Consider the following 12,112-nt stretch of genomic DNA (forward strand, 5'->3'; position numbering starts at 1 on the left):
CCCTGGGTCTTAGATTTAAAGATTGCGATCTTCACAGGTAAAATAACTATATACAAGGATTCCATAATTTAAGAAAAACCTTCAAGAAAACAAATATATGGGTACAAAACTTTTATAAATTCGTTTTGTGTTGGACAAATATAAAGAGCAGTTTGGAAGCACCAATGAGGATTAGGTGGTTACATCTGTCTATAGAAGAAACTCATTTCATTTCTAAAAACCGGCTTAGACAGATATAACAGTCGGATCTGGTGCATTCGCCAGCCCCTGTTTGTAAACTTCCTTCGTGGTGGAGGCGGAACATCCAGCGGATGCAGCACCTTTTCAGGAACGGGGCAGTGCGGAGTTGGTGGATATACCCGTGGCTTGGCCAGGGACTGGATGCGGGGCGTAGTCTTTCCCAAGAGGGCTGCCTGCCGGACAGGAAATCTGAGCTGGGCCCAGAAGTCCGCCTCCAGTTCGTCGGTTGGAAAACAGTCGGGAACGTAGGGAGGATTGAAGGGTCGACCGGGATCGCGATGCGGTGGCTTGCCCCAAGGGATCGCCGGGGAGTACGCTGGCGGTTGGTCTGGCGTATTATACTTCTCGGTGATCTTCCGGGGCTTGGCCAACATTAAGATCCTTTCCCGCAACTCTTCCTCGTCCAGCTGGCGCTTCCTTAGGGCACAAGGCAAGTATTTGGCCGCACAGAAAGGTTTTGCAGGTCTCTTGAGCTTTGGATTTTTGGGTCTGGCCCGGAAACTAGCCCAGGCGCCGAAATGCTTCCAATCTCTTATGGTCATCGGACCGTTTTTCTGCCAAGGGGTCAAGATTCGAATCTCCCGAGGCTGAACCCGCTTCACAGGCTTTGAGTTTCGATCGCACCACGCCAACCAAGAGGGCAGCGGCTCTAGAGCCTTGGGTTTTAGTATCAAAGCTTCCTGCTCAGCAAAATTATGACCGGAATCAATAGGGCCTATTGACGGTTCTGAACTCTTAGTTTTGCCCAAGTGGGTTCCATAAGTTTCAGTGTTCATTTTAATTTTTTTAAGTATTTTTTTTGGATACTCTTTTTAAATTTTGAAGGTATTATCTTACGACTGTCTGGTTACTGTCTGACTTTCGGGTGATTCTGAACGCCTACTTATTATGTTCATGGCTCTAAAGAATAGTATCATACATAATCTATGTATCATTGTTGTCATGGTAATTATCTGTGAATTCTTTGTTCATAGCTTTATTTGCATTGTAAATGACATAATTTCCTGTGGTATTAATCCGATTAATTCTTAACTACAGCTCAACCCACCAAATGTATTAATGTACTTTATTTAGTAAGTGATCTGTTCCTAAGGAGTAATCTTTTTGGTCCAATTTAGTGACAGCAGCACATTAGATCGGCCAGAACCCGAGGATTTGGCTTCGAAAGGAACTCGAGTCGCTGCAGATGATGTCGCCACTGCCGCGGCGACATTTTCTGACGTCTGGGCACCTGGTCCTCGTAGTTGCCGGGCACTGAGCAATGGCCTTTCAGGGGAAATTGGCGTGGCCGGGACAGTTCATAGATCTTCTTGCTGGGACAGGCTGTGAGTGCTTTCCGCGACACGGGAAATCGTATGTTAGACCAAAACTCGTTCTCGAGCTCCACATGCTGGAAGCAGCACGGAACCGCCGGCCTTCTTACGGGTCTTCCATGTTCCGGACGTGGAACACTGCGGCCGATGATGTGTGGTCGATAGGGAAACTGTTCCGGTGGCGGTGAGATATACTTTTCGCGCTGCCAGCGTGGCATACTGAGACGATTTTGGTTTTCCCTTAGACAACTAACTTCTGCCGAAGACGGCTTGTTAACAATTTGATTGCTAAGGGAAGATCGAGTTGTGGTTGATAAGAATAAGAAAACTAGCATCTCTATAGAAGACTTGTACGATCGTTTAAATGTGTGTCTTGTTTCTTATTTATTTAAAGGTGTTTTACCTATCATCCTTCTGCTTTCCACCCTGCAGTCTTAGGTTATAGGCCATTGTATCTGCTTGGTAAGTTTTATGGAAATTGGACCACTCATTCCGGCCCATGGGTCCTGGCTTTTGCCATCTAGTAGCTTCCGGGCGCACGGCGGGAGTGGGCGTCGAAGACTTGGGTCTCGAGTTTCGATCGCACCACTCCATCGTCGAAGCTCGGAGTTTTTGTCTGGCCGTCATTTCTTGATTTTATGTTACGATTTTTGTCGTATGCCCAAAAATTTTACTCTTAAAATAATTGTTTTTTTAATTTTAACTAGGTCTTTTGCTCTTTTTTACAGGTTTTTAGTACCATCTTGGCATTACATCTTTTTCAGTATTTTTTTATTCTTGGGGGTTAGCTACAATTTTTAGTTTCCTTACATCTTTATTGCCGAGTATAAAATCTAGGACTACTAAAAACAAGATATTAGGCATTTTCGTAGTCTTATAATTTGTATATAATTGTGGCATGTCTGATAAGCGCCATGTTATTTTTATTAATTATACCCGTTACTCGTAGAGTAAAAGGGTATACTAGATTCGTTGAAAAGTATGTAACAGGCAGAAGGAAGCGTTTCCGACCATATAAAGTATATATATTCTTGATCAGGATCAATAGCCGAGTCGATTTGGCCATGTCCGTCTGTCCGTCGAGATCTCAGGAACTACAAAAGCTAGAAAGTTGAGATTAAGTATACAGACTCCAGGGACATAGACGCAGCGCAAGTTTGTCGATTCAGGTTGCCACGCCCACTCTAACGCCCACAAACCGCCCAAATCTGCCACGCCCACACTTTTGAAAAATGTTTTGATATTTTTTCATTTTTGTATTAGTCTTGTAAATTTCTATCTATTTGCCAAAAAACTTTTGGCCACGCCCACTCTAACGCCCACAAACCGCCAAAAACTGTCCTTCGCACTTACACTAGCTGAGTAACGGGTATCAGATAGTCGGGGAACTCGACTATAGCGTTCTCTCTTGTTATACCCGTTACTCGTAGAGTAAAAGGGTATACTAGATTCGTTGAAAAGTATGTAACAGGCAGAAGGAAGCGTTTCCGACCATATAAAGTATATATATTCTTGATCAGGATCAATAGCCGAGTCGATTTGGCCATGTCCGTCTGTCCGTCCGTCTGTCCGTCTGTCCGTCTGTCCGTCTGTCCGTCCGTCTGTCTGTCCGTATGAACGTCGAGATCTCAGGAACTACAAAAGCTAGAAAGTTGAGATTAGGCATACAGACTCCAGGGACATAGACGCAGCGCAAGTTTGTCGAATCATGCTGCCACGCCCACTCTAACGCCCACAAACCGCCCAAAACTGCGACGCCCACACTTTTGAAAAATGTTTTAATATTTTTTCATTTTTGTATTAGTCTTGTAATTTTCTACCGATTTGCAAAAAAACTTTTTGCCACGCCCACTCTAACGCCCACAAACCGACCAAAACTGCCACGCCCACACTTTTGAAAAAGGTTTTAATATTTTTTCATTTTTGTATTGGTCTTGAAAATTTCTATCGATTTGCAAAAAAACTTTTTGCCACGCCCACTCTAACGCCCACAAACCGCCAAAAGCTGCCACGCCCACACTTTTGAAAAATGTTTTGATATTTTTTCATTTTTGTATTAGTCTTGTAAATTTCTATCTATTCGCCAAAAAACTTTTTGCCACGCCCACTCTAACGCCCACAAACCGCCAAAAACTGTCCTTCGCACTTACACTAGCTGAGTAACGGGTATCAGATAGTCGGGGAACTCGACTATAGCGTTCTCTCTTGTTTTAAAATGAGTATTTATACCCGTTACTCGTAGAGTAAAAGGGTATACTAGATTCGTTGAAAAGTATGTAACAGGCAGAAGGAAGCGTTTCCGACCATATAAAGTATATATATTCTTGATCAGGATCAATAGCCGAGTCGATTTGGCCATGTCCGTCTGTCCGTCCGTCTGTCCGTCTGTCTGTCCGTATGAACGTCGAGATCTCAGGAACTACAAAAGCTAGAAAGTTGAGACTAAGCATACAGACTCCAGGGACATAGACGCAGCGCAAGTTTGTCGAATCATGCTGCCACGCCCACTCTAACGCCCACAAACCGCCCAAAACTGCCACGCCCACACTTTTGAAAAATGTTTTAATATTTTTTCATTTCTGTATTGGTGTTGTAAATTTGTATCGATTTGTCAAAAAACTTTTTGCCACGCCCACTCTAACGCCCACAAACCGCCCAAAGCTGCCACGCCCACACTTTTGAAAAATGTTTTAATATTTTTTCATTTCTGTATTCGTGTTGTAAATTTGTATCAATTTGTCAAAAAACTTTTTGCCACGCCCACTCTAACGCCCACAAACCGCCCAAAGCTGCCACGCCCACACTTTTGAAAAATGTTGTAATATTTTTTCATTTTTTTATTGGTTTTGTAAATTTCTATCGATTTGCCAAAAAACTTTCTGCCACGCCCACTCTAACGCCCTCAAACCACCCAAAGCTGCTACGCCCACACTTTTGAAAAATGTTTTGAAATTTTTTCATTTTTGTATTGGTTTTGTAAATTTCTATCGATTTGCCAAAAAACTTTCTGCCACGCCCACTATAACGCCTACAAACCGCCAAAAACTGTGTTTAAGACTCTCCTTCTCCCTTTCACTAGCTGAGTAACGGGTATCAGATAGTCGGGGAACTCGACTATAGCGTTCTCTCTTGTTTTCCTCTGACATGGAATACAATTGAATTGTAGATTCGAAGAAGTCATGCCACAGGCATTTTCTTCGATTCCGGGCCTCGACACTATATTAGAAAGATGTTGAAGATACTTTCAGCTTTTTACTACCGCGCACTGAAACCCAAACGGCTCAATCACGAGCCCATGGTTCGATGAAAGCCAGTGGGTCCAGGCAGATGCATTGTGGCATTGCCCGTGGCGACACGCATTCGAGGTCATAACCCAATTCCTTTCGTGGACAGCTGGTGATGGCCAACTGCAGGCTGAAAGCTGCTAACTGCAGTGGCAACTGTATTCCCCACTTGGAGTCCCAGATCGACTTGGGGCCTCCTGCTCCTGCAGCCAATTGAAATTCGGTGCGCATTGCAATCGATCGCACTTTTTGTCCAATGATCGTCGTATGCCTACAATACCCGTTCTGGCCTTTCTAACGCTGCGTCTGCCTTCTGGCCAGGTTGGTTTCAAGCGGTGGTCTCTGCTCGCCGTGTCGCCCATCTTCATCATCATCTTCGGCAGCGTGTTGCACTTGATGAGGTGCAGTCGTGGTCATCATTGCGTTTGTACGCTGCTGTTCATTGCCATTGTCATGATTTGTTGTCGCCACACAGCGATTTTTGTCTGGCTTTGCCACATGAATTTTAAATTAAAGCCCCCTCGGTGGGTATTCTGTATATTCTGTACACTTCCGGGCCGGAACTTTTCAGGGGATTAGCCATTACAAGGACAAGGACTCTGGGGTCCTGGGTACTATCTAATGCAATCAATCAATTATTAATTATCTTAATTATTTCATTATTATAATTTATTTTATTTACGATTTTTCAAGTCAAAGGAGAAACATTTTTTGCCGTTTATTCGACATTTATTTCCTCTTTTGTTAAATGCGGTATTAATTCCTAAGAAGTGGTATATTATTTATACGTTCATAAAATGATTAAATAATCGATGATTTAAGAGGGAATATTGTTTTCTGTATGACTCTCCAAGTATGGGCAGTCCTTTTGTATTCCCACACTCTCCGTTGCAAAACTGGCATCACTGTCTCCCAAGAAGGGGAACTGGACAGGAGTCGAACTGGTAGTATTCACAACAAAACAGCCACATCAGGTCGAAATGAAAACGTTATCAAGCGACAGACGCGCGTTTGCAGTAACAAGATGAAACGGGGACATAGGCAAAATTAGCTGCGTTCGCCAGTGAATTTGCAGGCCAATCAGTGAGTGTGCCACAATTTGGCCAACCAAACGGGCAACAAACTGGTCAAGTCGCAGATGCCATCGGAGCTGTTTCTGCTGGTCTCCTCCTCCAGCAACGTGCAACTAGCAACATGCAACTCCGATCTGCTGACGCTGCACTTGCCGCGATTTCACATCAGTTTTTTGCTGTTACGACTGCTATTTGCTTTTTGCTCGTTGCCTACTTTTCAACGTCTTGTACTTTCGATTGGTTAATTGTTAAACAAATTTGAAATGTTTCTGCTTTGCAGTCACCTGGCCTCACCCCCTCCACCACCACTTCCTTCTATCGTTTGCGAATGCAAATCGGTGGGTATTCTGTATATTCTGTACACTTCCGGGCCGGAACTTTTCAGGGGATTAGCCATTACAAGGACAAGGACTCTGGGGTCCTGGGTCCTGTTTCGTTTCGAAAGAGTCATCAATCTGGCGACCGCAAAGTGCTCATAACATGTGTGAAATTGACACCACAGATGCGACGCGAACTAACGGAAACGCCAGCAATTTTACGCTACATTTAGCTAATGGCAAAAACCCCGATGGCAGATGGTCCTGCTTTTCCTGTTCCTGGTGGAGCCCTCTTCTAAAAAATATATGTAGTGACTGGGCAACACCCCAAAAGGAATGACTAAAAAAGGCATACACCAAAGTGGCGTGAAGTATGTTCTTTTTCAAGATCATTAGGGGTGCGTTATGGACACGAATTGTAATTGAAGGGCACTTATTTTTACTTTTTCTTTTCAGCGGCTCCTGTCATTAAAGTGGTACGTTAAGCTTATTAAATTGCTAAGTCAAACTAGGGAACTAAACATATTTTACGAATTTCATTTATTATAGTCTTGTTTACAATTTACTATATTAATATAATTTTTAAACAATAAATTATAATGAAATCTAATGTACATATATATTACATATATATTATCTAATGTACATAAAAGTTAAACTTTAAAATCAACTGAAATCTTTTTGCAAAGCTTTAAAGTCAAGTTAACATTTTGTTAACTATACTGAATTGAATTTAGCTTTAATCAATCAATCAGAGCATCATTTTGTGATTCAAAACTATTCCTTTTTTACTTTATGCCCAATTAATAATTCACGCATTTAAATCTAAGCAATGCAAAGCAGCCCGATTTGAAGCCAAATTCTTAAGCGGTTTCGTTTTCACATTGCAAATATGATTAACCAATTTGAGTCAAAACCACTTTAGTTTTAGAGCCGGGCTTCGGGCACGCTGACAAGTGGCCAACTGCAATTGGCCACATTAAATGTTAAGCCGGGTACTCGGCTTGTCGGGTTACCACAAATCCGCAGCACGTACTTGCTATGGGCGCTATGGGGGCCAATAAGGTGTAAATTTATGCGCCAAAGTCCGGGCTTTAAGCCAGTTGGGTTGAAATGGAACCATTAGCAAACCGATACTATGCAATTGCAGTATTCTTCAGAATACTCAGCGAAACGCACATTTTTCGTGTGCCTACGGATGATTGGCATTTGAGAATGCATTATTTTATTTTTTTTGTAATTACCAGTGGCTGTGTGAATTTTTGTGGCCAATCAAAGTTTTTGTTCGCGGTTTTGATTTGCTGCTAAGATTCGCAGCGTAATTGTGTCTCATGGCTAACTTGTATTCTATGAGATACTTTTTTGCTGCTGTTCCCTGGGAGCTTCGATTTATATATGGGTATTCGTATGTTGAACAAGTGTTTTGGTTTAATTATTTTCATGTTCCACAAGCTCCGCTGACAAAGTGGACAGGGATCTTATGATCTACGCAGGGTTGGGCTCATGAATATTTAATTCGGGTGGAGTTATGGCATCGCTTAGTTTTTCGCCTTAGATATGCTGCATAATGTTTGGCTCATGTGAAAGTTGCACATTTGGCACGTGTCCCAATTGAATGGCACCAATTAAGAAATTGTTTCACTCCGTGTTACACAAGACAATTAAGTGGGAAAAGTTGTTCACGCACTGAAAAATTTAAATGATGGCAAGAGAAAAATGTGGTCAATTGCAGCAAAGTCCTGCTGTATAACATTAAGCGCTCCCCTGATCCACTTATGCTTACACTACAAGAAAATATACATAACTGGCTATTTTGTTCCTTTACCTTTATATAGTGGAAATATTTGTTACTAGATCAGATGTGATAGGTATTTGTTTCTGTGTACTTCGGGTCTGCCCATGGAATGCAGTTGAATGCGAAACATCAGGCAAATAATTTAGTTACGCCTAGCTCACAAGAAGTATTTGATTTCAAAGAATTACAACAGTAGAATGTGTAACTCTGAATTCATGACAATTTCTCATTTGGCTCGGCACAGTAGAAAACAGCAAATAAATGTCGGTTTGCATTACGAAATCAAAACAAGGAGAGCAACCCGCTCAGATTGGCAATTTCTGTAGCCACAACACGTGAGCTCATTGATTAAATTAGCTGTGTCTTTTGGCCAAGCCCTGTGCACATAAAAATTATTTATGAGCCGCATTTCGGTGTATTTTTCTGTCTTGCCGTCTTTCTTCGGCTTTCATTGGTTTTTGTGGCATTTAATGCTAAGCAAAAACCGAAGACAAAACAAAAACCGAACGCCAAGTGACAAGCGAACCAAACATAATCAACTTCGTCGAAAGTAAACTGGATTGCGTTTGTCTGGGAAATCCAAAAGAAGTAATGCCAAAATGGATTTTTTCGGAAAAATCTGTACTATCTAATGCAATCAATCAATTATTAATTATCTTAATTATTTCATTATTATAATTTATTTTATTTACGATTTTTCAAGTCAAAGGAGAAACATTTTTTGCCGTTTATTCGACATTTATTTCCTCTTTTGTTAAATGCGGTATTAATTCCTAAGAAGTGGTATATTATTTATACGTTCATAAAATGATTAAATAATCGATGATTTAAGAGGGAATATTGTTTTCTGTATGACTCTCCAAGTATGGGCAGTCCTTTTGTATTCCCACACTCTCCGTTGCAAAACTGGCATCACTGTCTCCCAAGAAGGGGAACTGGACAGGAGTCGAACTGGTAGTATTCACAACAAAACAGCCACATCAGGTCGAAATGAAAACGTTATCAAGCGACAGACGCGCGTTTGCAGTAACAAGATGAAACGGGGACATAGGCAAAATTAGCTGCGTTCGCCAGTGAATTTGCAGGCCAATCAGTGAGTGTGCCACAATTTGGCCAACCAAACGGGCAACAAACTGGTCAAGTCGCAGATGCCATCGGAGCTGTTTCTGCTGGTCTCCTCCTCCAGCAACGTGCAACTAGCAACATGCAACTCCGATCTGCTGACGCTGCACTTGCCGCGATTTCACATCAGTTTTTTGCTGTTACGACTGCTATTTGCTTTTTGCTCGTTGCCTACTTTTCAACGTCTTGTACTTTCGATTGGTTAATTGTTAAACAAATTTGAAATGTTTCTGCTTTGCAGTCACCTGGCCTCACCCCCTCCACCACCACTTCCTTCTATCGTTTGCGAATGCAAATCGCATGAGCTAACAAGCTGCAATCGTTGCACATCCCACATGCAATTGGCAACTCATAACAACCGACATGCTCTCAGTTTGAGGCAAGTTAACTTGGTAGACCACATTTTCGACTGCCTCCTTGAGGCAGGCGATTACCAAATAATTTTGCTTATTAATCATAAAAAATGTGATCGTTCCGGAGGAATAACTAGCCACATGTCGCAAATCATTGAATCGAGCTAAAGTCTCGTAAAATATTGGTGGGATATATGCTACCCATATAATCAAAGACACAGTATGTTTTATGGGTAAGTCAAAGTCGTAAATTCCCAAAAACTTATTGCTAGAGTTGTTACAAAATGAAAACAATGTGCTTTACAGTATTTAAAACCATAACATTTCCCCATCCTCCTTTATACATTGTTTAAACATTCCAATAATAATGGTTGAATATAATAAAAGGGGGGATAATAAAATAAATTTGGTACTCACTCATGGATTCGTTTGGGCCCAGCAATGTGGGGCTATCTCCATCCACCACCAGAGCCTCATTTTCGGAATCGTTTTCCATCTGCTGGACACAGGTTGCTCCTGGCACATACGTTTCCTGGCTGAGAGTGGGATGATTGCTGTCCGTGCCAACACTCGAGGCTGATGACGTAATGCCCACGTCGATGAAGTCCTCTTCAGATTCCAGCTTTAGGCGTTTTGCCGCCGAACTGCAACTGGGCAAATCGTCGTCAGGGTTTTGGGTAACCGATGTGGCCACGATGGTGGTGCCACCCATATTTACATCCTAAGACAATAAAAACATAATATCATAAAAAAGTTATACCTTAATTCCCAAATGTAACAATCAAATCAATTAGCATTTTAATGGACAACGGAAATGAGATATATCTGCTGGTCTTTTTTTTTAAAACGGTTGCTTATCGTTCGTATCTTCTAACTGACCCAAGAATTCTCCCCTTTAAGCCACTTATAATTTATGCCAAGGTATCTCGCTCCCCCTCTTCCCAGCGTATGGCATAAAAGTCATTCATGCCAAACTTGAACAAAACTAAGACTTGCGTTATGGACTGGTCAAGAGGAGGGATAGTGTTAAAAATGGGACGTATTCGGGAGTCGAGGTGGGCCTTTGGTAATTGCTATGCATGGGGAAATTGTTCGAAAGTAGGGTAAAGAGTTTTGCATGCATTTCGCCCAGATTTTGATAGTCAATTGCTGGGAAAACGGTAGCAATTTTCCTACATGCACTTAGCTGCTTGGTAAATCGCTTAAAAATTAATGATATTCATTGTTAAAGTTTAAGGTGAAATGGGGAAAATGTAGAAGTCACTTTAAAAAAGGTTCTGGGCAAAATAATTGAAATGTTTAAATGAATTATAATAATTATGGATAAGGAAATTCGTTATCCTATTGTGAATGTTGAACGATTTTACACAAAATGATTTTGTGACACGCAAAAAAGACATCCGCGTTTTTAGTTAAGTATTATGAAATATATATCCAATATACACAGTAAAATCAAACAAATGGAGAAATTCTCAGTTTGATAATTGGAATTTCTCCATCAATAAAACCAACCCGCCCGTAAAATGATATATCATTATATCAGTATCGAAAATAAACCGTTTCTTTTCCTAAATAAAGAACTGCGACACAAATCTTCCAGAGCAGAGTCTGTTCCAATTGAATGCCGCTCTCCAATCGAAAGGCCCAAGGGAAGGAAGACGATGGCTGCACTTAACCTGAAAACATGAAAAGTACTATTCGCGCATTGGAAACTTTGACTTCCGACCGTAAATGAATTGACAATCCGAAGGCGGAGGGGTTGGAATAAGACTGCGTGCTAGTATAACATTGTGTCGGATGGTGGCATATGAACTTGAGTGGTGTATGACTACCCGACTGATTAACTAAAAGGAGGCACAGCACCAGTGCTCGTAGAACCAAAGACGGAGACGAAGAGAAGCCACCAAGACGAAGGCCCAGACCCAAAGGCAGAAGAAGCAACAGCTACAGCACCAGTCCATATTCAGTGTTCCATTGAACGCACAAAATCATTTAGCGAAACCAACAAAAACAAAACACAAAGAAGAGTCAAGGCCCGAGTTTGGAGGTGGTTGGTAGTGGTAGAGCCTGCACCCCAAACCGAACCAATCTGATCCCAAGCCCAAGCGGACCAAAAGCACTTGAAACTATTTTCTAAAAGAGTCTCCGAGAGACAGCGCTGCGATTCCAAGTAGGGTAAAAGCAAAGTGTTTGTTTTGGAGAGCAAGTATGAAGTATCTGCTAGGGAGTGCGATTACACTGGGCAATATTGAATAGTTGGATATTAGGCCTTACTTAAAAGCATATAGTTCTAGAAAATCATGTTTATAATGCATTTCTGCAAGTACTTCAAAGATGGCATGTTTCACTTTAAAATGAGTCAGAGTCTAAATTTACAGTGCTGTATAATATATTTTCAAAAGGATTTAAAACAAAAGAACTTATCAGTACATAGCTATCCATAAACTATTCATTAACCACAGGGCTACACCATTTGGATAGAACTATAATAATATCAAGTATTACTTCATAAATGGTGCATTTGTTTCTTAATGTGTACCGCACTTGGATGAATGAATATAGTCGGCTGGAAGTGCTAGTGGCTCATGGGCCATGGAGTAGGTTCAAAGCACGCT

General features: G+C 41.5%; 3 protein-coding genes across 3 annotated transcripts in view; all 3 read right to left on the bottom strand.

Annotated features, from left to right (window-relative positions):
* LOC6535689 (chromatin-remodeling ATPase INO80) overlaps nt 1–12,112 on the bottom strand; it is a 39,836-nt gene that overhangs the window by 5,802 nt on the left and 21,922 nt on the right. The window contains exon 12 of the mRNA XM_002096281.4: nt 9,915–10,218. Within this exon, the coding sequence (XP_002096317.2) occupies nt 9,915–10,218 (304 nt within the window). The remainder of the gene's footprint in view (nt 1–9,914; nt 10,219–12,112) is intronic.
* On the bottom strand, nt 97–1,105 carry LOC6535679. Its single transcript, XM_002096271.4, has one exon. The coding sequence runs from the start codon at nt 1,014–1,016 to the stop codon at nt 180–182; it is 837 nt and encodes a 278-aa protein (XP_002096307.1). The 5' UTR covers nt 1,017–1,105; the 3' UTR covers nt 97–179.
* On the bottom strand, nt 1,201–2,400 carry LOC6535680. The gene is made up of 2 exons (XM_002096272.4): nt 1,957–2,400; nt 1,201–1,841 (listed from the first exon to the last, which is right to left on the bottom strand). Exons 1-2 carry the CDS (start codon nt 2,178–2,180, stop codon nt 1,355–1,357), a joined length of 711 nt encoding a protein of 236 aa, XP_002096308.1. The 5' UTR covers nt 2,181–2,400; the 3' UTR covers nt 1,201–1,354.

Source organism: Drosophila yakuba, chromosome 3R, assembly GCF_016746365.2.
Source record: "Drosophila yakuba strain Tai18E2 chromosome 3R, Prin_Dyak_Tai18E2_2.1, whole genome shotgun sequence".
Taxonomy (NCBI): Eukaryota; Metazoa; Arthropoda; class Insecta; order Diptera; family Drosophilidae; genus Drosophila; species Drosophila yakuba.